This window comes from Thamnophis sirtalis, unplaced genomic scaffold, assembly GCF_051295495.1.
Source record: "Thamnophis sirtalis isolate CommonGarterSnake01/CBP01778 unplaced genomic scaffold, rThaSir2_p1.2 scaffold_6, whole genome shotgun sequence".
NCBI classification, from domain to species: Eukaryota; Metazoa; Chordata; class Lepidosauria; order Squamata; family Natricidae; genus Thamnophis; species Thamnophis sirtalis.
The window spans coordinates 129,733,915-129,759,079 of record NW_028261386.1 but is presented as its reverse complement, the minus strand read 5'-3'; the positions used below and the strand labels follow the sequence as shown (position 1 = coordinate 129,759,079).

The 25,165-nt window shown below is 41.3% G+C and overlaps 1 protein-coding gene across 8 annotated transcripts in view; it reads right to left on the bottom strand.

Moving 5' to 3' along the window:
• The window catches only part of DST (dystonin), a 410,298-nt gene that overhangs the window by 10,626 nt on the left and 374,507 nt on the right, over positions 1-25,165 (bottom strand). For 7 of the 8 annotated variants that reach the window (XM_087718947.1, XM_087718939.1, XM_087718941.1 and 4 more), the window contains 10 exons: positions 24,566-24,694; positions 22,341-22,484; positions 20,869-21,057; positions 17,806-17,935; positions 17,011-17,174; positions 15,242-15,404; positions 12,688-12,842; positions 12,476-12,550; positions 10,446-10,463; positions 3,150-3,267 (listed from right to left, as the gene is read on the bottom strand). In XM_087718947.1, coding sequence (XP_087575073.1) covers positions 3,150-3,267; positions 10,446-10,463; positions 12,476-12,550; positions 12,688-12,842; positions 15,242-15,404; positions 17,011-17,174; positions 17,806-17,935; positions 20,869-21,057; positions 22,341-22,484; positions 24,566-24,694 — 1,285 coding nt within the window. The remainder of the gene's footprint in view (positions 1-3,149; positions 3,268-10,445; positions 10,464-12,475; positions 12,551-12,687; positions 12,843-15,241; positions 15,405-17,010; positions 17,175-17,805; positions 17,936-20,868; positions 21,058-22,340; positions 22,485-24,565; positions 24,695-25,165) is intronic. The other variant, XM_087718943.1, reaches the window with a different exon arrangement.

Here is a 25,165-nt window from a genome sequence, read left to right as displayed (position 1 = left end):
AGTGTAACTAAATCGTGCTTAGCTAGTCTGGACTACTACGGATCAAATACCTCATCTTAACTTTGTAAAACTACCTTTGGAAAATTAAAAAAACAAAAACAAAATCAATTTTACATTCGTATTCAGGGATATATATTTTGTTTTTCAGCAAACCACAAAAAACGTTTTCCATATTTCTATATACTGGTATTAAAGAGAATTTTATTCTTACAAGGTGAAGCTTGTTAATGACCACACAAAATATAGTAATGATAGGAATCCTTCTCTTGATTTATATGGAAAATGAAGAAAATCTGATTGTGTTAGAAAACATTGGTGTTCCTTTAAATGAACACCAATGCCTCCTTATTCAACACCTATTTGTAGAAATTGCCATCTGCTTCAAAACTACAATGCCTTTTTAGCCTGATCATTAACTGCTAATTCGGTGTCTTTGGTTGACTAGTTTAACCCATTTGAAACTACTTATTATAGCATCTCTTTTTCCTTTCCAGCCATTTCTTTCTGTTCCCCTCACCAAATATCTATTTCATTCTTTCTCTTTTCTTCCCTTCCTCATGCAAGAATCCCTTCCCCTTATTCTGAGTCTATCTTGTTCCCTCCACCCCTCGTCCTTTCCTTTGTCATGTCTGCTGGGGGAAAAAAAAGGAGGATGTGTACACAGAAATGAAAGTTTTGGCAGGAGAGAATGGTTTGTAAATAGAAATGGAGATTCATCATCCATTAATGTTGTAAAATAAGTTGTAAGTCCTGATGTTCTTAGCCAGTGATGTGCGGTGAGGTTTATGGCTGGAGAGGCAGCAATTTTTTTAGACTTGTGGATTTCAACTCCCAGAATTCCACAGCCAGGCATGCTCAGTTCCGATTTAAAGTGACAGCATTTGTTTTCTCCTTTGCTAAATAAGTTTCCTTCTTTCTTTTTCTTCTTTCTTCTCCTTCCTCTCTCCCTCTCTCTCCCCCACCCCCCTCTCTCAAACACACACACACACACACACACACACACACACAATTGCACCAGGATTCAGAAAATTTAGGTTTTCCTCCTCAGCCCATGTTAGCAATACCACTAGCAGCATTTTGGCTGGCAGGTGTAAGTAGAAGTGGAAATTCATTCTACTGAAAATATTGTTTTTGCTTATGATTGGGTAATTAAAATTTCAGAAGACCCAAAGGCATAGCATCTTCATATCCGGTCACAGGGGCGGCAAGCCACTCCCATCCGGTCACATGGGCAGCAAGCCACTCCCACAAAGGAGGCCACACCCACAGAGTAGGTTCGAACAATTTTTGAAACCCACCATTGTCCCGTAGGGACTCCTGCAGTACACTTTACATGGAGCTATCCTTGATGAGTATCTGGAATTTTCAGCTGGTGCAGTATTTGGCCATAGGAGCAGTTTGGGGCGACCCGAGGGCCGCCCGTGTCTGCTGTGCGGACAACACTGGGTGTCAGTTTGCTTCTGAGTCAAATTCTAGGTGTTGGTTATCACATTTGAAGCCCTTAATGGCATGGGACCAGGATACCTAAGGAACCAATCCAATCATTGATTAAAGAATTTCAATTGGAAAGGTCTAGGAAGAGAGCTTTCTGTGACACTGTCTCCACCCTATGGAATATCTTGCCCCCAGAGGTGAGGCTGGCTTCCCAATCCTTCTGGCCTTCCAGAAGATGAAAACCTGGCTCTGCCAACTGGCATGTATGCAGTCTAAGAGTGGCAGGCTATCTTGAGTGAGGTTGGTGGCCTAAGATTACTCCCTCTACCTTATAAATGCTGCTTTTGACATTGTTTTTAAACCGTGTCTTTGTACATGTCTTTCATTTCCAAACTGCCCAAATTCAATCAGACAGTGAGATGGGAGGTGTATAAATTTGATAAATAAAATAAAATATTCATGTCCTAAAAGACTTTTCCCTGAACTTATAATACTTCTAACTCTGGCAGAAGGAAATTATGATAAAAGATAATTGGTAAACACTATTTTCCACATCCCCTCATAACATTCAATATCTTTTCTGATAGCAAATTAAAAAATAACCCTATATCATTCTCAGTAATTAATAAATAGCTACAATTGAGTTACCATTGCTTATGGAAATTCATATATTCCTTCAAGGCTAAGCAGGTAAAGCTTAATATACTGGGAGGAAGAAACATTACCTACAATGGTCCAACGAAGAATATTGGAAACAAAAGGCCAAACAAGTCCAAAAATTCTTGTATCTATCAATGGTAAGGACCAGAGGTAGGTTCCTAACAGTTCGCACCTATTCGGTAGAACCGGTTCGTCAAATCTACCGAGCCGGTTAGAAGAGGTTCCACCAGTGGACCCGGAAAGCAGGCCACACCTACAGAAGAGGTTCCAAAGTTTTTTGAAACCCACCACTGGTCCTTGGATATGATTATTCTACACTATCATGCTCATATTTATAAAACTCGGTGCCTCTGTGAAAGGTAAGGATGACTACTGCGTTTGTGGTGCAATCAGAACATTGCGTGTGTTGAAGTTGTTTTAACGCAAACCAAAGATGCCTTTTAAAAAAGAAGTTTACATCATATTCTTATGCATGCCAGTGCAAGCCACTCCCATCCGGTCACATGGGTGGCAAGCCACTCCCACAAAGGACGCCACACCCACAGAGTAGTTTCAAACAATTTCTGAAACCCACCACTGGTGGGGATGCTGCAACAGTTGTAAATGCAAGATCTGGTTGAAAGTCACTTTTTTTTTTGAGTTCCATTGTAACTCTGAAGAGTCACTAAATTAATGGCTGTAAGTAGAAGGCTACCTGTGTCTTGTTGAGTTTTCTCAGCACGTAAGAGAAATCTCAGGCGACAGGAGGCTTCTACAATTATTTTGGAATGCCACCCCCACCATTCCTTGCCATTATCCATGTTACCTGCATGGCAGAAATTGATATACAAAACATTTGGAGACCAGTTGTGTTCTGCTCAGCTCTGCCCCTAGATTTTTCGGTATGCAGTCCTTTTGCATATTGATATGTACAAAAGTATATCATCATAAGTAAATTAAGATTGAGTTAAGATGCGGAATTGACACAGCTGATATTTCCTTTCCTCCAATTAAGCAGTGGGGGCAGTTATGGACACAATTAATGAATGTGACATCCAAGCTATTTTCTCACATACCTCTGCAAGGATCATTTTTCACTAAGAACTCATCTAGTGCCATCCAACCACCTCCAACACGAACCATAACGGTGCTCCGCAGGATTCGGACGAGACGAAGCTGCTGGGAATCACCAAACTGTGCCGAAGAAAGGAAAATAAGCTGAAGTTTTCCTATACATTCTAAACGGCAATGCCTCCTCCAGGCTACGTAGGTTAAAATTAGCCATAGATTGCTTTAAAATCATTAGTAGAAAAATTACCAAAGACGTTTTCATTAAGCATATGATGATCAAAGCTGTTGTCAAACTGAATGTATTAATCCACAAGCCAGCAATGAGATTGGGGTAGAGGGAGGTAGAAGCAGCATATAAATATCAAATGCTGGTTTCATTTTACACAAAATTTGCAAAAATCATGTAATAGGAGAGAAAAAAAAATACTAAGAGAATATATGAAGTTCTTATATCAGACAATTTTTTTTCATTCATTGCAAAAACCCTCCCTGAGCTTTCCTGGCAAAAAAATAATTAAAAATACACTATGAGTTTCATAAAATAGAGAGAGAACCCAAAAGTTTTATCCTGGGAAAGAAGAAAAGTAATTTTAATCATGACAAGAAGCTTCTTTCATCTTTTTGCTTCTAGGAAAACTTTCCCTTTGTATATCCAGTGTATTGCATGGTATGATTCAGTGTCTTTTCTTCTTTTGTAGATTTTCACATATCTGGGAGGTGAGCAGTTTATAATTTCTCTCTCCTGCTACCTCTCCTTCTATATTCTGATCACACATCCTGCTACTTTTTAGATAATTGTATTTAATCTATTTTTCAATTCTTTTTTTTTTAAATGTAATTAAACGTTCAAAAAACCTACTGCATATCTATCATTCCTCAGCGACTACATTTGTTTGAGAGCTTCCTTTTTCAGCACCAGCCACAAAAGCATTAATAGTTGTGCTACTGGTCTTGCATGCCTCTTAGTATTGATGTAAACTAAGCCGTCAAGCAAAGCAAAGGAATAAAATAAAAAAAACACCATGAAGACAGGAGTTGGTGTCCTCAAAGATCAAAAGGAAAACCTCTCCAGTCTGATGGGCTGCAGAAGTGTTGGGACTACAACTCCCAGAATGCAGTGGTGTGGAAAACACTTGAGGCTGGAAAAATTATGTTTCTAATGCAGTGTTTCTCAACCTTGGCCACTTGAAGATGTCTGGACTTCAACTCCCAGAATTCCCCAGCCAGCATTCGCTACATGTCGAATGCTGGCTACAGCATTCGCTACAGCATTCGCTGGCTGGGGAATTCTGGGAGTTGAAGTCCAGACATCTTCAAGTGGCCAAGGTTGAGAAACACTGTTCTAATGATCACCACTGTTGGTCAGAAGCTGTCCTTTTAAGAATTGCAGAACATATATATATATGTAGATGCATAAGTACAATTTTCATGGCCCTTTGATAGCCGTACAAAAACAAATGACTATTAAAGTGTGAAAAAATAAAATAAAAGCAAATAGTTCATGAAATTTTAAAAATTAAAAAGTGATTGATAAGTATTTTAATTTCATTCAATGTCTCATTTTTTCAACTTGATTTGTATTATATCTGCTAGCACTTTTTAAAAGTCCACATTCAAATGCTTTTTATTTATTATTATTTTTATTTTTCAGTACATATATGTGTGTTTGTGTGTTGCATTTGTGCTGATAAATAAATAAAGGGAGACTAGTATAGATCTATTTCAAGCTATTTAGCTCTCATCAGCTAGCCATAGCCTTACTGGGATTCGAACCTGTGCTGTATTACATATTAGGCAGTTGTATTAGCCACTAAGCCGCAGGCTCTCCTCCTTTATTCATATATTGTATGCAATTTCTCTCTCTCTCTCTCTCTCTCTCTCTCTCTCTCTCTCTCTCTCTCTCTCTCTCTCTCTCTCTCTCTCTCTCTCTCTCTCTCTATATATATATATATATATATATATATATATATATATATATATATATATATATATATGTATATTGTATGCAATTTCTAGTTATATATTTATTTGCCATGAGTTTTCCTAGTATTATGTTATTTTATGTTAATTACTATCCAGACTAGATAAGACAGATAAATAGGTAGACCCAAAGCTTCTGCCTTTATTTTGACCTCTTAGCAGCCTTTAATATTCACTGACTATGATCTATTTCTGGATCAGTTCCAGAAACTGATGGAACTCGGTGGGGGAGAATCTGTGGAGTGTCCCAGAGCTCAACCTTCTCGTGTTTAACATCTACATGAAGCCATGTATCCAACATTTCCAGGTGAGGTAGCATCAGTATTCTGCAAATACACAACTGTGTGCAATTTGAAGGTCCTCCTGGACTTGTTATCCCGGCTCAAGGAGCAGATAGCAGCTATGCCTAAGAGCTATGCCTTGATATGCCTTGCCTACCAACTGTGCCAATTCCAGTGGTGCAATTCAGCTGGTTCTATCCGGTTCGGGCGAACCGGCAGTGCTGGCGGCGGGAGGCTCCGCCCACCTGCCCGGATGTCATCATGTCCCGTTTTTGACACTCTGTGCATGTGTGGAAGGTTCTGCATATGCCCGGAGGTGGCGCATGCACTCACATTTGGGAACCGGTAGCGAAGGTAAGTTGATTTAACCCTGGCCTATTTCTAGAAGAAGAGGCCCTGCTCATGGTTGCTCACACTCTGATTACCTCCTAACCGGATTACTGCAACATGCTGTATCCTTTAACAGGACACGGAAGTTCCAGCTAGTGTAAAATGTAGCAGTGTGAGCATTAAAGGGGTCTTTAATTCAAAATATGTGACACCTTTGTTTCACAAGTTGCACTTGTTGGCAGTGTGTTCAATTCAAAGTGCTAGCATTACTCGTGACCCGTCAAAACCGCGCTCGACTAAACCGCGCCCGATTAAACCACGTCGCTGACGTCATCAACAGGGCGACAACAGCCAGCGCGGAGAAAGAAGGGCGCTTTAAATAGCGCTTTGAAAGCAAGCCGATTCAACTTAAGGTAAGGGTTAGGTTTAGGGTTAGCTTTAGAGTTAGGTTTAGGGTTAGGTTAAGGGTTAGGGTTAGGTTTAGGGTTAGGTTAAGGGTTAGGATTAGGTTTAGGTTTAGGTTTAGGGTTAGGTTTAGGGTTAGGTTTAGGGGGGTTAGGTTTAGGTTTAGGGGTTAATTTTAGGTTTAGGGTTTACAGCGTGCTTCTGTCTCCGCGCTGTTGTCGCCCTGTTGATGACGTCAGCGGCGCGGTTTAGTCGGGCGCGGTTTAGTCGGGCGCGGTTTTGTGGTGGAACCAGTATTACTCTTTATTTATGAATTACATTATAAAACTGGAGAAATTCAAATAAGCATATGTACATAACAGGAATACGTAAATCAGATTTGGTCAGAATTGAATCATCCGTTCTGATAGCTGAATTCATTGGATACTTTGATTGTCCCAATCAATTGTGAAGAAACAACTTCCGTATAAGCCTTCTAAGTCAAATATTCGCTTTGGAGATTTAATTTGGTCAGCTTTAATTCTCCAAATCAAAGATTTGAAGCCTCTAATATGTAATTTCATATGAATTCAAATATTTGTTTAGAGAAATGTGCTTAGATATAATATTAAAGTGAAACAAAAAATAATTTTCTCTTCATCTCTGATCTAAATGATCATGAAACTTACTACATCATTGTTTAAGCATGTATTGGTAATCTTTAAATCCCAGAAGTTTTATCTACTGTTGGATTCTAGTTTTTATACAGCTCCTGTCTTTCTTGGCCTACTGGAATAAAGCATAATTTCTTATCATGTCCAAACAAGGAAACATTGATCTGGAACTTGGCAGGGGTCCAACTTAACTGGACTTGTTATTCAGAATCTTAATAGTCTTCTGGTTGATGTTCAACAGAGAATCCGAGGCTTCTGATTTATTTATTACAGCACATCAGGAAAGGAAAAATTTAGAAAGGAATGTAGAATTATTTGTACTGGGCAAATAGGCAAAAGGACAGCGTTTGCACTCTTTTGTTATTTTGGGATCATAATGGCCAGGTGCTGACCCCCATGTTATGAGAACATGGAACGAGTACTGTAAAGCCAAAATTAGGCATTTGCAATCTAGAGATTTGTACTGTACTTTTAAGCTCCGTGCTAGAGGAAGAACATACTTCCCTTTCTATTTCCTCTGATTGTTATTCTCTCCCTTCATTTTGCTCTGCGGCAGTGGTTCCCAAACTTGGCAACTTTAAGATTTGTGTAAAATGTGACCTTTGTCTTTCAAATGCAGATGGACGGCTGAAGCTTGTCCTGATGGGTTTGTTCTCTTAGGTCAGTGGTTCCCAAACTTGGCAACTTTAAGACTTGTGGACTTCAACTCCCAGAATTCTCCAGCGGAGAATTCTGGGAGTTGAAGTCCACAAGTCTTAAAGTTGCCAAGTTTGGGAACCAGTGCTCTACAGCATATTTGCGCTCCTGAACATTGCAATAACCAGGTGAGAGGACAGACAAGGCCGGGAAGAAAAGGCCCAGGAAATCACAACTAGTTAACTTTTCATTAAATGTATAATGAAGTTCACTGGGTTTTAACACTTCCATCCCCAATCACTGCCTAAAAAAATATCTTTTCTTTGAGCTACCCTTGTAACTTGTACTGCAAATCATTTTGCCATTAGTTTCCGCCAGGAGAAGAATTCAGAACTTCTCTAATATTTAATGCCTGATTTTTCAATGAGGGCCCAAAAGTCCAACTGGAATAAGAAGCCAAATATTAGCAAAAGCAAAAATCTTTCATTGCTAAATCATACAACTGAGCTTACTTTTTTTAATATAACCTGAGATACAGCTTAAGCAAGGGGGGGAAAGCATATTACTTCTTAGGAACCAAATAACAGTGTGGCAGATAAAACTCACTACGCCAGGGACAAAACCTTATTTTTAGAAGTACGCAAAAATGCTAGTTTGGAATGTGCACTGTGTAAAATTATGGAAATAAACATAGCTATGAAGACTTTTTTTCCTTTCTTCTTATAAGGTTTTTTATGCTGCAGCGACTGTTTTTCATATGAGCCCTTTGGAAAATGGACTTTGCTTAAATAGTTCTGGGAAGAATTAGCCAGAGAAATTGGAACGATAACAGGAGACATTCACCTAGATAGCAATAGCAATAGCAATAGCAGTAGACTTATATACCGCTTCATAGGCCTTTCAGGCCTCTCTAAGCGGTTTACAGAGAGTCAGCATATTGCCCCCAACAATCTGGGTCCTCATTTTACCCACCTCGGAAGGATGGAAGGCTGAGTCAACCCTGAGCCGGTGAGATTTGAACCGCTGACCTGCTGATCTAGCAGTAGCCTGCAGTGCTGCATTTAACCACTGCGCCACCTTGGCTCTAGATCTCCTACAGCCACAAATGCATCCAAATGCTGACTGTAGTTATTTTCCTAAAGCAGAGTGGGAAGTTATGACCACATAGATGAGTCAGGAAAGAATATCCCTTCCTGCTTCCTAGATTATTTTTGGGGAGAATTCTACCTTGGTCCCAAGCTGTAATATTCACGTTTCTATGTCCAGAAACTCTAGCAGCAGATCAAGAGAGACCTGACACAATTTCATTTCATTTCCGACCAATCAAACCTAGGCAGTTGGTTTGAGGAGTTTCCTCTTTTTGCGGTATTCTTTAGGAAACTTATCCTTTAGTTGTGTTTTTCCCCGAAATCCTTACAAGCACAACCTGTCGTAATTATTTGGAGTGGCTAAAATATCTACATTACTACCGTCTGTATCTTGATACTTAATATTCCCGATTATCACCGGCTCAAGGTCGACTCAGCCTTCCATCCTTCCGCGGTGGGTGAAATGAGGACCCAGACTGTGGGGGCAAGTTGCTGACTCAATTTGCTAAAAAAAAATTGTAAACCGCTTAGAGAGGGCTGAAAGCCCTATGAAGCGGTATATAAGTCTAATAAATAAATAAATAAATAAATAAATTATGCCTTTCAAAAAAAGTAAAAAACAAAATGGGTAAGTAAGTCTACATTTCTCTTAGATAATCTGGGAATGCAAACAACATAATTCCTTTCCTTTGGTAAGGATGCCCAGCAATTGCAACTCTTATCTGCCTCTCTCTCCAGAAGCACCAGCTCCTTCAACAGTTTGATTAGTTTTACACCGTCTTATATGCTATCATTTCTATTAAACATTCAAGACAGTATATCTGACAATACCCTTCATTTAAGCCTCATCATACCAACTGTTTGTAAGCATAGATTCAACTGGGAGTGTGTCTGATTGGACTCAAATAGCGAGCACGCTCCATTGTTAGGAGTAGATGGGAAATCCTATCCAAGAATTCTATTAATACTGTTTCATATAAAACCTAAGCAATGCCTATTATTAAAGACATAGTTGCATAATGATAATATTGTGTTATTATCAGGTATCAAAATTTCTTTTTTAATACATATAACTGTATAAAAAGAACCACCGGAAGATGGACTTTAACAAGAATTGAAAGATCTTCTGCTTCTGGCATCAGTGCAAATTTCAAACTTAGTGGAATCATTATTATTTGTTAAATCCTGGCTGAAATCTGGGGTCACTTTCCACCAAATGAAACTAGCTCGCCCCCAAATGTTATTTCCCCCCCTTGTTTTGATTGAAATAATATTGCTCTGCTAAAAAAGCTAATAGTAAGCAGAGAAACAAGGATATATTGAACAAAATAAACAAAATTAAGTGGCTTGGTTGCATACTATTGGCTTGCGTCTGCGTACCCTTGCCTTTTTCCTAGTAGTTTAAAAAAAAAAGTGTGATGCAAATTACCTGAGAGAGGGATACAGCATGGAAACCTAAAAGCAATTCCATAGAGCAGTGTTCTCAACCTTGGCAACTTGAAGATGTCTGGACCTCAACTCCCAGAATTCCCCAGCCAGCGAATGCTGGCTGGAGAATTCTGGGAGTTGAAGTCCAGACATCTTCAAGTTGCCAAGGTTGAGAAACACTGCCATAGAGCAATCATAGCACCATCTCAACTACAGTTTTCAAGTGCAAATTACAGAGAAAAATATCTGAAAGCGTTTGCACCCAAAGAGCGTTTTGCACTATTATCTGGTTCCCTTAAAGTAATCTTAATTATGAGGCAGCCACAGGCAAAGAGAACAATCTCAGGATCAAGAGACACCTGTTAAGGCACCAAAGCTGAGCAAACAAGGAATTAGCTCACGGTGAAAAGGAAGTGGGAGGACAAATCACTGCAAGCTGAAATGATAATGTATTTAAAAAAAGAGTACTAGAAACTCCATGTACATTCCACTGTTTATACCTGATTTCCCAGGAAGAACTGACAAGAGATGGAAAATGGGGGGGAAAAAAACACAATTAGATTAACAGGAAATGGTCCACGTCACTCACACTACGAAAGTGCATTCATATTCCAAATAGCTCAATATAATATGTATACTTTACATACATACAAGCAACAACACATGTTTGGACTGTAAATGATGGATAATGGAATTCAAGGTTATCTCTTGCTTCATCTTTGATCAAATTTCTTCTGCCATTTGACAAATTCTTCCTTCATATATGTTTAAGGTCTTTCCCTCAATAAGATACCCAACACATTTCCTGACTAATAAAACTGGGACATATGCATTTTTATAAGAACAGGATGATAGGGAGATGTATTGTTCAATATCTTTGAATTCTAACTCTGTTGGAAAGAATACCATTTAAATATTATTGAATAGTACAATAAAAGATCCTGAACATTGGTGGCATGGGGTCATATAATTATTACATAACACAGGGAGTCGCCAAACTTCTTGAAGTTCTGCAAACTACTAGTGGCAGCTTTGGCAGCAGGGGGACGGTTTCGCACATGCAACCTAAATCCTGTGCATGTGCATTTCATTCATTTCATTTATTAAATGTATAGGCCGCCCAATCCCGGAGGACTCCGGGCAATGAAAGAAGAAAAAAAGAAAAGCAAAATAAGTAAAAAAAATAGTTTAAAATACACAACACGCATACCTTCTAATCGGGGCTGGACCTTAACACTAAGGTCAACAGCCCCAGGCCTGCCGGAACAGCCAGGTTTTAACGGCTTTCCTGAAGGCCATGAGGGTGGGTGAGGTCCGGACCTCTGGGGGTAGCTGATTCCACAGGGGCGGAGCAGCCACAGAGAAGGCTCTCCTCTGGGGGCCCGCCAGCCGACACTGACCGGCTGACGGTATCCGAAGGAGGCCCACTCTGTGGGATCTTATCGGCCGTTGGGAGGTGTATGGCAGTAGGCGGTCTAAATGAAGCTTTGCACGCTTGCCCACTGCTTTGGTGGCCCGGTATTTTTGGGGGGAAGGGGGGTGATGAACCCTAATGTAACAGACCTACTGTATAAACCCAATCTCTAAAATCTCACTTATTCTGAACATTCTTCCACAAAGAAAAACAAACCAACAGGGCCTTTCAACTTTTTCAAGGAGAAAACATTTTCAATTTAAAAAAAACAACGGAGTTCCGGAAAGACAAAATGGCACCCATGGTATTTTTTTTTCCTTGAGGAAAACAACTTCTGCCCTTTCTACTGTGCCTTGGAAAAATCACTTTCAATCCTGAGGCTGCATTTGAATGAACTCACCCCTCTTTAATTTCTCATAAACATTTACTAATGTTAATGCATCGATTTGAAAAACGTGAGATTATCACAATATGTAATTTCAACTGAGTAACAATAGGAATTAGGGCTGGTCACACAGTTAATCAATGTTTAGACTGGATTTGACATTTTTATCCACTTAATGAGTCAAGGGTCTGAGATAGGGAGATGTCGTTTACTAATAATATGAAAGGTAAAAGCTGCCTTTTGCAACTGACTGGTGGTGATTTTTGTCAATGCCGCTGAAGCTCCAGATGTTTTGGAATTACATCCGAAGTGCCTATTACTATTGCAACTACCTTGGCTTCCTCTCGCCACAGTTGTTCTACACTTCTATAGCAGGTCTTCGTATTTTGTGACTTTCTCCAGTTCTTTCTCTTCTATCCTGCTGTCTCCACGTCCTGCAACATCCACACTTCTTTGTCTTTCTTATTACCATTGTTAAGTGTTGCGTGGAAAAAGCTTGCCTGCTTCAATTCTAAAGTCCCAGAGCATTTAGCTTCTTCATTTTCTATTACTTTTTCTATGTTGTGATTATTATCATCTTTGGCTGTTAGTAAGGTTTAAAATAGGTTTTAATACTTTGAGAACATTCACAGGACCCACATAGTCTAAATCTAGTTTCATAGCTCAGATCTTCTGGTTCTTTTAGCTAGGTATAAATCAACGGATGACGTGAATGTATTTGTTAGACTTACTCTGTACTTATTTTCGCCAATCTGCTCCACCTGGAACCGCTTTGCACATTTACATTTTGCCACTTGCCGTGTCACCTGTCAATATGATAATCAGAACCACTGTATTAGATTTTCAGCCATTCTGTATCATTGGTAAACTGTATGAGTATGATGATCGTTATGCAATTCTAATGGAAAATACTCATAATAAGAGGTGAAAAGAAGAGGATTACCTCATCTTCAATTTTGTCTGCATCTGTCAGAGGTTTGTATGCATCTTTGTTTGGATGAAGTGCTGCTACAAATTCATAATAGTCAATGTAGCCATCGCCATCTCTGTCAAAAATATCTGCTACCGCACTCATTTCCAGGCGACTCGTAGGAAATTCTAAGGAAATAATGCTAAACCTTAGAATTGCAAAGTTTTAGGAACAGATAACTTCTAGAAGCACAGAATTAAAAGAGAATTTTGCAGGCTTTCTAGTCTACTCCTCTGCTTGATCTTGGAAGGCCGAAATTAGAAGATCTGGAAAAGGTGGCTATCTACTCTTTGAATGAACGTAACAAGATTTGAACAATCTTTTCGCTCAGCATTTCTTAAACTTTTGAAATCCCTTCTCATTTTTTAAAAATTATGGATGACCTCAAAAGAGCTTTTGTGTTATATGGGTTATATTTATCAATATTAAATATTAAAACTGAGGCATTTTGTAGAACATTTACTGAATCATATAACTATAACAATATTGAACCTATTATATATATATTAACATAAAATATCTTTCACAAAAATCTCTGTTTTCAATGACAAAAAATGTGTGACCCGACAAATGCGCGAACAACAAAAGCGCGCTGACAAAACCGCGGCGCTAAAACCGCGATGTCATCAACGCAGCGACAACAGCGCGCCGACAGAAGCGCGATTTAAGTTAAGGTAAGGTTTAGGTTTAGGGTTAGGTTTAGAGTTAGGTTTACAGCGCGCTTCTGTCAGCGTGCTGTTGTCGGCGCGCTTCAGCGCTCATTCGTCGGCGCGCTTTAGAACTCGCGGTTTTGTCACCGCGGCTTAGTCAGGTGCGCTTTTGTCGTTTGCGCATTTGTGGGTGAACCCAAAAAATGAGAGCAGTGACATTGTTTTTTAATTTTTGCAAGTATTTTCAATAGCGGGTAAATACTTTTCACTTCACAGATCTCTGAGAGGGTCTTGGGGGAACCCTCCTTGGACCATACTTTAAGAAACATCATTCTATGTCAGGAGTGTCAAACCGAAGGCCTGGGGCCAGATCCGGCCTGCAGGGCGCTTAGATCTGGCCCACTGGGCTGCCCTGGAAACAGCCAAGAACTGTCTAGAAAAGCGGGGAGCGTGCTCCTCAGGCGATGACATCACTTTGGTAGACTCAGTTCTATTGGTTACTGACTGAGTTAACCCATGTATGACCGCTGTCTCCACCAACTTAGGAGAATGAAGCTGTGGAGGGCTGCATGTGGCCCCACCCTCCCGAGCTATGTTTTCGCTGGCAGAAGGTTGCAGGAGGCCATCGCAGCCAAAAACGGAGTTTGAGAGCCTGTTTTTGCTGGCTCCCCAACACGAGTGACATTGAGCTGGCCATGTCGGCCCCAGCTCCCCAAGGTCAAACGCAACCCTGATGTGCCCTTCAATGAAATTGAGTTTGACACCCCGGTTCTATGTTATCAGTTCCTCTAATGGACCATTCTTACTATTAAGGTTTGAAGGTTTTATTCGACTTGTATGCCGCCCTATTCCCGAGGGACTCATTAAAGGTGCTAGTCGTCACTTATAAAGCCCTTCATGGTATTGGACCTGGGTACTTGAGAGACCGCCTGCTGCCAATTACCTCCCAAAGACCCATTAGATCACACAGGGTTGGCCTCCTCCGGGTTCCGTCTACCAGCCAATGCCATCTGGCTATGACCCGGGGGAGGGCCTTCTCTGTGGCGGCTCCGGCCCTTTGGAACGAGCTCCCCGTGGAGATTCGGACCCTCACCTCTCTCCAGGCCTTCCGAAAAGCCGTTAAAACCTGGCTGTGTTGGCAGGCCTGGGGTTGATGAGTTCCCTTCCCCTCTCGATTTGTGTGGCTGTTGGTTATTTTTAAATGCTTGTATTTGTTGTTTTTGTGTTTCCCTTTCCCTCCTTGGGTTTGTGCTCCGCCCTGAGTCCCGCTGGGAATAGGGCGGCATATAAATAAAATGAAACCTAAACCAAACCTAAACCTAAACATTTATCTTGATGCTTCACTGGATTGTACTAATTTAGACTCTAGTTAATTATAGCCATTATATCTAATTGCATCTATTGGTCACTACAGAATGCAACAACATTATTTCAGATATTTGAGAAGTCCTATTAAGCCCTCTACTCTCACATTCTTTTTTTTTCCCACCTACAATCTGAAGTTTTATGGTTTATGGTTTATTGGATTTATATGCCGCCCTTCTCCCAAGGACTCAGGGCGGCGTACAACATTAAAAAAAAAAAAACACATATTACGAAAGTTAAAAAAAATTAAATAGAATATCCCAAACAAACCCAATTAAGATTAACAATAACGTTTTTTTTTAAAAAAATTGATTAAAATTAACAATAATCAATCATTTATTTTGTTTTGTTCAGGCCAGGCTGGCTTGCTGGAAAAGCCAACTTTTTAGGGCGCGCCGGAAGGACCGGAGGTCGGGGATTATACGAAGCTCCGGGGTCAGCTCATTCCAGAATATCTGACACATTCATGTGTGTCAGCTCTTTTAAGAATAATGGTTTGTTTTAAAACTTACTTGAAGAGAGAATCCCATCAATAAATTCCTGCCTTGTTATCTTGCCATCCTGATCTTTATCTATCCTCCTGAAGAAGTCCATTACTCGAGATTTCTTGTGGTTCATCCATCGCATATACTTCTTCCGCCAAATGTCAAAGTCAAAATTGGCAAATTCCCTCAGCTGGGAAACAAAAAAATCATTAAAATGATTTAAGACATGAATTGGCTTAGAGAACCCAATATCCATGATGCTAAGATTTGGATAGAAGTGAACATTGGTTTCTTCTGTAAAGTGAAAATCAAGGTACTCCTTTCTATTTCCTGCCAAGATCTCTGATCTTGAACTCCCAGCTGCCTTGGCTAAGGTATATGAGTCTGAAGGCTCCTTCAAACTGCAGTTCAACTACATTTGTAGATCCCAAGCTACATATCAACTTAGCATAGCAATAGCAATAGCAGTTAGTCTTATATACCGCTTCATAGGGCTTTCAGCCCTCTCTAAGCGGTTTACAGAGTCAGCATATCGCCCCCAACAATCTGGGTCCTCATTTCACCCACCTCGGAAGGATGGAAGGCTGAGTCAACCTTGAGCCGGTGAGATTTGAACAGCCGAACTGCAGATAACAGTCAGCTGAAGTGGCCTGCAGTACTGCACCCTAACCCCTGCGCCACCTCGGCTCTTAAGCATGAAGAATATGCAGAAGTTAACTTCATCTGCCATTTGAAAATAAGATTTAAAATTACTTCCAATTATTAAAAGAAAGGTAGTTAGCATTCATCATGAATAGCAATAGCAGTTGGACTTATATACCGCTTCATAGGGCTTTCAGCCCTCTCTAAGCGGTTTACAGAGTCAGCATATCGCCCCCACAGTCTGGGTCCTCATTTCACCCACCTCGGAAGGATGGAAGGCTGAGTCAACCTTGAGCCGGTGAGATTAGAACCGCTGAACTGCAGATAACAGTCAGCTGAAGTGGCCTGCAATACTGCACCCTAACCACTGCACCACCTTGGCTCCTAATATACTCCTAATACAAATATAATTCTAAACTTTGACTAATAGAGTGGGAAACCATCATTTGAAAAGACTATTGGTGCTTGCCTTCCATTTTACCATTTGACAAACCAGTGCATGACTCTGCAGTTCCTTTGGTTCCTATTTTCGATGTAAAATGTTATTTTGATTGCTGGGAATGGAAAATGACTTGGTGCCACACAAACATCCATCCATCCAATCAAACAATCAATCAATCATTCTTCATTTAGATTTGTGCGCCACCCATCTTGTCTAGAGGCAATGCTGATCCCTACGGTTGGTAGTAACATCCCCTTTTCTTCATCATGTGTGTCCTGCAGAGGTGGTATTCTACCGGTTTGGACCGGATCGCCCAAACCGGTAGCAGAAATCGCGGGTGGCTCTACGGCATCCCATTTAGGCCATTTGTTTCACCAAAAGCGTATGCACAGAAAGATCTGCGCGCTCACATTTGTGAACCAGTAGGGAAGGTAAGTGTATAACATCCCTGGGGTCATGCCCTTTCCGTTGGTACATGCAGAAGCATATTGGCGCCCTATCTTTCCATAGAGTGTACTGGGTACTCTCCAAACATTCAGAAGAGTAACTGTGCTGATGATCAAGAGGTAACCACATACCCTCTGAGTGTCAGAGGTGATGGATGGTTGGTCCCCCCCTGCCCAAGAGGAATGCCAGTGCCACTCATGCATGAAACAGAACTTCATTGCAGGCTCTGGGGGGGTGGGTGGTTGCTTTAACTACTGTTACTAACCTCTTCTAATCGGTCTAAGGCGTCATTAAGTTTCCTTCGTCTCTCCAGGGCCAGGAGCCAGACTTGTTGCCATTTGCTCAGCAAGAGGTTAATCCGTGGATTCTTCGTCTCGATTTGGGTCTGAGCGCCTGAAGGGTACATGCTTGGGATTGGGGAACGTTTTCCTGTTAAACGCAAAGTGAATTGCACGTGCATCAAAAACAGAGAATCGAAACTATATCTCTCAAAGCAATTTTGAAGAACAATAATATGACATATATGCTTGTTTGGTTGCCAATAATACTTCGGTTCTGTTCATGGAGGGGCAGCTATGAATCTAAATAGCATGAGTCACAGGGGTGGGTTTCTCCTCGTTCACGCGCGCGGCGCACGCATACGTACTAGCGTCTGTGCGATGCTCCAGCTGCTCCTGGAGGATCACGCAGGCGCTGTATGCGTCCTGCGCATGCGTGGAAGCGCAGAACTCGTCAAAACCGGGTAAGGAACGCGGGCGGGCGAGTGGGCCCTTCGCCGTTCCCGGAAGTTACTTACTTCCGGGTTTGCCGACCAACCGGTTCGCGGGGACCGCCGCGAACCAGTTGAAACCCACCCCTGATGAGTCAGATACAATAGGCCATAGGAGTACGAATGATCAACTCTTTAAGTTTATTCTTGCCGTTTTTTAAATGAGAAAAAAAAAGAGCTTAAAATTACTCGATGCGATAAAACAATAGTGAATTCCTGCTGCAATCTATAAATAGGCAAGAAATGTTGAAATACGATACTCTCAATGCCCCACAATAGAACATTACTTACTTCCTCCTCTTCCCTTATCCAATACGGGAATATGAGATTGGACGGGGCTAGTTTCAGCTGCTTTTCTTTTATGGGTCTTCGTAACTTTGTCTACATCGGGCTGTTTTCTGGTCATTTCTTCCATGAATGTCTGCAATTAAACAGTGATTAAGTTGACTAACAATTGCATCAAAATAACCTGAAAAATACTGAGCGAAACAACAGCTTTGGTGTAGTGGGGCTATGGGGCTTATCACATGTACATAATGCAGCTACATCACAAGCTGCTCCGACCCTGTGGAACGAACTCCCCGTGGAGATTCGTACCCTCACCACCCTCCAGGCCTTCCGCACAGCCCTTACCACCTGGCTGTTCTGACAGGCTTGGGGCTAAAGACTTGCAGCCCCACTCCGAATGGTAGGATTGTTGTGTTTTTAGCTGTGTATGGTCTTTTTGTTCTGTAACTTTGTTTGTTTTTCCCCCCTCCCTTGAATTGTGAGCCGCCCTGAGTCCCCTCAGGGAAAAGGGCGGCATACAAATAAAGTAAATTCAAATTCAAATTCAAATGGCTTTTTCAGTATTTACCTTAAATACCTTCAGTATTTACCTATATCAAAACAGGTAGTCCTTGTTATTTATTTAGTTATTTAGTTTGTATGCCGCCCACTCTCAAAGAGACTCAGGGCGGCTTACAGGTAAAAAAGGGAGGGGGGGGGCATACAAAAAATAAAAAAAAACAACATTAAAAGTTCAACAACATTCATAACTTAGGATGGGGCTGGATACATCAACAGCCCCAGGCCTGCCAGAACAGCCAGGTCTTGGTTGCTTTGCAGAAGGCCGGAAGGGTATAGTGAGGGTCCGGATCTCAACGGGAAGATCGTTCCAGAGGGCCGGAGCAGCTACAGAGAAGGCCCTCCCCTGGGGAGTCACCAGCCGACATTGACCGGCAGATGGGATCCGGAAGAGGCCTAGTCTGTGTGATCTTATAGGTCTCTGGGAGGTAAGTGGCAGGAGGCGGTCTCTCAGGTAGCCAGGTCCGATACCATGTAGGGCTTTAAAAGTAACGACTAGCACCTTGAAGCATGTCCGGAGACCAATGGGAAGCCAGTGCAGCTCGCGGAGGATAGGTGTGACGTGGGTGTATCTAGGTACACCCACTATCGCTCGCGCGGCTGCATTCTGGACTAACTGAAGTCTTTGAACACTCTTCCAGTCCTTGAGTTACAGCTGTTTGTTTAGTAGTGGTTCAAAGTTACAAAGACACTGGGAAAAAGGGAATTATGACCAATTGTCACACTGATGTTAGCTGCAGTGCCCCAGGGTCATGTGATCACTTTTTGCGACTTTCTGACAAGCAAAGTCAATGGGGAAGCAAGATTCACGTAACAACTGTGTTACTAATTTAACAATTGCAGTGATTCACTTAACAAATGCAGCAAGAAAAAAATCATAAAATGGGGCAAACCTCACTTAATGAGTTTCTCATTTAGCAACAAAAAAGTCCTGGCCTTAATTGTGGTTGTAAATCAAGGACTATCTGTACTACAAACTTTCTAACCTCTGAAATGTAACAGGACTCATTGATCTGCTGTGAGCGGATGGCAATAAAGTCACCATCTTTCTAATTCATGTGAAAATAAAATACTTGACAGAAAAGTATGTTTTGTCCAATAGAGACAAACTTAAATTTCAAAAAAAGATTTTTTTAGAAATACGTTTAGGACAAACCTAATGTTTGCATGAGTCAGTTCTATTTACCAAACATTCATTTGTGTTTCTTCTTTTAGTTCCCAGAACCTAAAAATCTCCTTTGGAGGTCTGACTTGTTTAAAAAGAAACTTTCTGACTTGTTTAAAAAGAAACTGATAAGCAATTCTAATAGGGGAACAAATGAAAACTGGTATATATGGGCAGCGATGTTTTGTTGAAAAAATGAAGGAATAAGATCTCTGTTTGAAGGTATGAAATGCAAGGTTAACAATAAATATAAACATACTTTCTGGGGAAAAATAATGCTAATGTTAACTGAATATATATTGTAGAATGAAAATGAGGCCTTTAGTTATATTAGATGAAATATCTGAGATGGTAAATATTATTTGAAGATGCAGATGTTAAAACACTTGTAACCAAACGACATGCTGTATGTGATGATGGTTTTTGTCCCCCCCCCCTTTTTTTGGGTCTTTTCCCTTTTTTTTTTTTTTTTTTAAACCCTAGGTTATTGTGGTGTCTATTAAATATACAACAGAGAGATACGGGATGTGTGTATGGGGGGGAAACATAGTAGGGATGCAGCTGTAATCAAATGACATACTGTATGGGATGATGGGGTTTTTTCCCCAATTTTTTCTTTTTTTGTGTGTGTGTGGGTTTTTTCTTTCTCTTTTCCCTCTGCCTTTCTTTTTCTATTGTTATGTGATTGTGTTGTCTATGTAACAAAAATAAAATAATTTTTTTTAAAAAATAATAACAATAAAATAAAGAAAGAAAAAAGAAAAAAAGAAAAAGAAACTTTTGGCAGACTTTGGGGGGCAGGCTACAGAGAAGAAATGCAGAGAAGAAAGGGCGGCATATAAATCCAATAAACCATAAACTTATCCTCTGTTAAAACTATTCCCCTTAGCCAAAGCAGTTTTGTTTGAAATGAAGGAAAGACATGCTCTCTGTTTCAAGGCGCGGCATGGAACATCATGCTTGAAACAAGCACACACGTACTCTGGATTATTTCTTTTATTTTGTGCCCAAGAGTTTTAGACCCTCAAGCTACAACCTACCGCACTGTTGAAATACTGGCTTAGTTTGCCCACTGCAAGAACAAAAGAAAAGCTTAAAAAGACCCATGTACTCCTTTCTTGCCAACGTCATTCTGAAGAACTCTTTGGTTCTCTGTGCTACTCTTTGCTTTACGCACGAAAGTCACACAGTGCATCAAACAGGTACATAACATTTAAGGAATGTATATATATATTTTTTGTCAGATATGTGAGCAATGTATAGGATTTTCAGTTTTGTAAATGTCTGGCCTGCTTGAAGTGCTGAGAAAGAGCTTGAAGAGAGCACCATGTTTTTTCTCTTACCTGATGCTCTGCTATGAGTGCCTTGACATCGTCGATCTCCTGGGGAATGACTTCTTTATCTTTCTCAGTCAGCGTTGTCTCTGCCCACTGTAGCCAGGACAATAATGCTTCCAGTAACTCCTGGTTAGCAATAAGGGCAGCCAGGGCCCCTGACAATCTCTGCTGATGTTGCTTTGCCCATGCTACCACCTGAAAAAAGGAGAAACAGCAATCGGTTATGACTACTGCAATGCGCTCTACATGGGGCAGCCCTTGAAGAGTATTCGGAGACTTCAACTCGTCCAGAACGCAGCCGCGCGAGCGATTGTGGGTGCACCTCGGTACACCCACGTTACACCTATCCTCCGCGAGCTGCACTGGCTTCCAATCGGTCTCCGGATACGCTTCAAGGTGCTAGTCGTAACTTATAAAGCCCTTCATGGTATTGGATCTGGGTACTTGAGAGACCGCCTGCTGCCAATTACCTCCCACAGACCCATTAGATCTCACAGGGTTGGCCTCCTCCGGGTGCCATCTACCAGCCAATGCCATCTGGCTACTACCCGGGGGAGGGCCTTCTCTGTGGCAGCTCCGGCCCTCTGGAATGAACTCCCCGCAGGGATTCGGACCCTCACCTCTCTCCAGGCCTTCCGAAAAGCCGTCAAAACCTGGCTTTGCCGACAGGCCTGGGGGTGATGAGTTCCCTCCCCTCTCGACATGTATGGTTGTGCGACTGTTGCTTATTTTAATTATCTGTATTTCGTTTTATGTTCCCCTTTTTGAATTGTTCGCTGCCCTGAGTCCTCCCGGAGAAGGGCGGCATACAAATAATAAAATTCTATTCTATTCTATTTCCACATTATTATTGTTGTTGTTCATTCATGCAGCTAACCCAAAGGTTTTGCCTGCCACTCCTTTCTTGCAAGAAATCTTCAGGTTAAGAAGGAATAGTAGAGCTGATGGCCAATTCCTAAGGGGCCCCATCACTATACAACTTTTAATTACTGTTAATGGAACTTTCATGCGCCTTAGACGTTTCATTAGCTGCTCAAGAAAACAAGCTCAGCTATTACTTAATGCGATTATTGCAAACCACTTATGATTGATTTCTGTTGTGTCGTCAATTTTAAGCAGGGGTGAATACCACAGAGTCCTCTAAACATCAGATTGCATTTCCTGTGCCAATTAAGAGTGCAACAATATTTGGAAATATTTGGGTTGTCCATTCCTGTTTGAAAGCTATGGTTTATCTTCAAATCCCATTTTCTAAGAGGTGGGTGAGAAACTGACGCAAATGTAAATAGATACAAGTTTCTGTTCCACTCAATTTCTTTCTCATAGCCATAAAAAGGTCTTAAGCAAAGGTCTAGTATACAAGGCAGCATGGGGATATTAAACATCTTGCTCCCAACAGTTGAAACATGTCCACACAGCATGGCCTTGCTAATTGCTGACTGACAGTGACCACAAAGGACGGATTGAATTGGACTGACCTCTTCAAATCTTGCTCGGATGATGGTTATCCAGTGCTTGATGGTAGTGATGGAATCTGGATGGCAGATAGCCAGGATGGCCTCTCCCATACCTGTGGCTTTACTTAGCTCAATCTTTTTTTCTTCCAGTTTCTTCATGAATTCCTAAGGCAGAAACAGTGATTTCCGTGAGATGTTGGCACCAATTCAAAGGGAAAAACTCAAGTAATTTCAGGCTTTGCTTGGCAAGGTCGAAGCAGCAAATGCTTAACTGAATCACATGAAGTCCTGGCAGAATAGGAGCAGAAGGAAATAGCAGAAAAGAGCCAACATTCTCAAATAAAAGTTCTGAAATAAGAGTTGAACAGTTGCAGATACGAACCAACTGAAGTAAAAAGTCATCTAATAGCGAGGAACATATTTCAGTGTACAAAACGGCCCGTTTTCAAATTTCGAGTGGCCCGCAGCCTCTTCTCCCCGCCGGAGTTATTTGTTTACGTGACCCGACAAATACGCGCCGACAAAACCGCGCCCGCCATCAACAAACAACATAATGGGATGCAAAAACAACGTTATAAAGTGTTCGGGTTAGGGTTAGAACCTTGTTTTCGCGTCCCATTATGCTGTTTGTTGATGGCGGGCGCGGTTTCGTCGGCGCGGTTTCGTCAGGCACGCATTTGTCGTTGAACCATTTGTTTAGTCTTTCATAAAATAGTTCATTTGCATTTAATGTTAATGGTTCAAAGAATGTCAGGCTGAACGGTCGGCCCCCACACATTTTCACCTCGCCAAATCTGGCCCTCCTTGTAAAAAATTTAGACACCCTTGTTTAGGAAGAAAGGAAATCCCTCAATCCAGTCTTGGTGGTTAAAACCTTTGAGCCAAGAGGAAAGAGGGAGCATCGCTATAAGCCAGTCGGGAGATGGGAAAGGAGGCAGATCAAAAAGAATACCTGGAAGAGAAAGAAAGACAGATGGGAGGAGGTTGGAAAGGTGAAACCTGAAAACAGCTGCCTGCTTTTTTTGATGAGCTGGTTTCCAAAAGAAGCAGGGGGGGAAAAAAGCAGGGCTTGAGCTGTAAATGCTTAAGAAAGCCAAAGAGAATTAGGGGACGACTGCAGCAAGATTAACCACAGTTGCACTACTGCAATATCTGAAGGACCAACTTAAGGGCAGCTCATCATGGAGAAAATCTATGAAGATTTCTAGAAGTTGACACCAACTTGAAAATCTATGAAGAAATCTAGAAGATGACACCAACTTGATGATAATCAATCACTCGATCAAGTGCTATTTAACAATTCATTGACTAACAATGAAACAGAGGACTACCTACTGGAAGTATTTTACTAAAGGACTCAATGGCCTTTTGTTGGGGATGCTGAGGTAGTAGAATCCTGTAATGGCCAGGAAGTTGGAATGAACCGTGGCACGACAAAACCGCGCTCGACTAAAGCGCGCTCGACGAAACCGCGTTGCTGACGTCATCAACAGGGCGACAACAGCGAGCGCGGAGAAAGAAGGGCACTTTAAATAGCGCTTTGAAAGCAAGCCGATTCAAGTTAAGGTAAGGGTTAGGTTTAGGGTTAGGTTTAGGGTTAGGTTAAGGGTTAGGGTTAGGTTTAGGTTTAGGGTTAGGTTAAGGGTTAGGGTTAGGTTTAGGGTTAGGTTAAGGGTTAGGATTAGGTTTAGCGTTAGGTTAAGGGTTAGGTTTAGGGTTAGGTTTAGCGTTAGGTTTAGGGTTAGGTTAAGGGTTAGGTTTAGGATTAGGTTTAGGGGGGTTAGGTTTAGGGGTTAATTTTAGGTTTAGCGTTTACAGCATGCTTTTTTCTCCGTGCTGTTGTCGCGCTGTGACAGCTACGCGGTTTCGTCGAGCGCCCTTTAGTCGAACACGGTTTTGTGGTGGAACCGGAATGAACCAATGGCCACTTCCAAGCTTTACTTTATCTATAAGAATGATAAAGTACACTGCTGTCTAATAATAACACACCTCCATTAAGTCACTAAGGACTTGTGATGTCACACTGAGGTTATGCCAGTTGACTTAAAGTTTACAGTATTATCAAAGTATCGGTTAAATAAACAGAGGATTTCAGTCTATAGCAACTGCTCTGCTTAATAAGACCTCATTTCTAGGACAGAAAACATATTTTCTTTGTTAGCTATACATAAGCCAGGAGTGCTTTCATTTTACTGTCACATTTCTATAAATCTAATTTTGGGAAGTGGCCCCGTTATGTAACTCACTCTGTGCTGATCTATTAGCATACGCAGAGCCTCTTCATCATCTGGTAGGATCCCGTGGAAACGCAGGGTCTGCTCAGCTTCAGCCAGCCATTCCAGAAGCACGTGGACAACTGAGTGGAATTCCTCTGCCTGCACAAATGGAGAGATGTGTGTTTGTGTGTCAAGAAAAGACAGAACAAATATGTATGAAAACAATGGGCCCAGAATGGCAGTTGATCATCATTCAGCAACGAAGTCACATTAACTTTTTTTTTAATGTTTTTTTTTCCGTTTTAAATATGTTTATTTCCATTTCATTCCATACAATCACATGTATACTGTGCATAACCGGGGCATATGACATTGAATAATAAACATAGCCTTCCTTTTATAAACATTACCCCCCAGGATACAAACCCAATATACCACCTTGACCCACCATACACCCTCTTTCACCCCCCTCCAACTTTCATTCTTCCTTCCAACATTCCCCTCTACTTCCTACTTCCCCTCCCCCTCTAACACTCCTCTCTCCCACTACCTTCCCTCCCTTCCTTCTCCTCCTGCCTCCAATCCTCTCTCACACCCTCTCTACCCCCTCTTTCTTCTTTCGCTCTACTC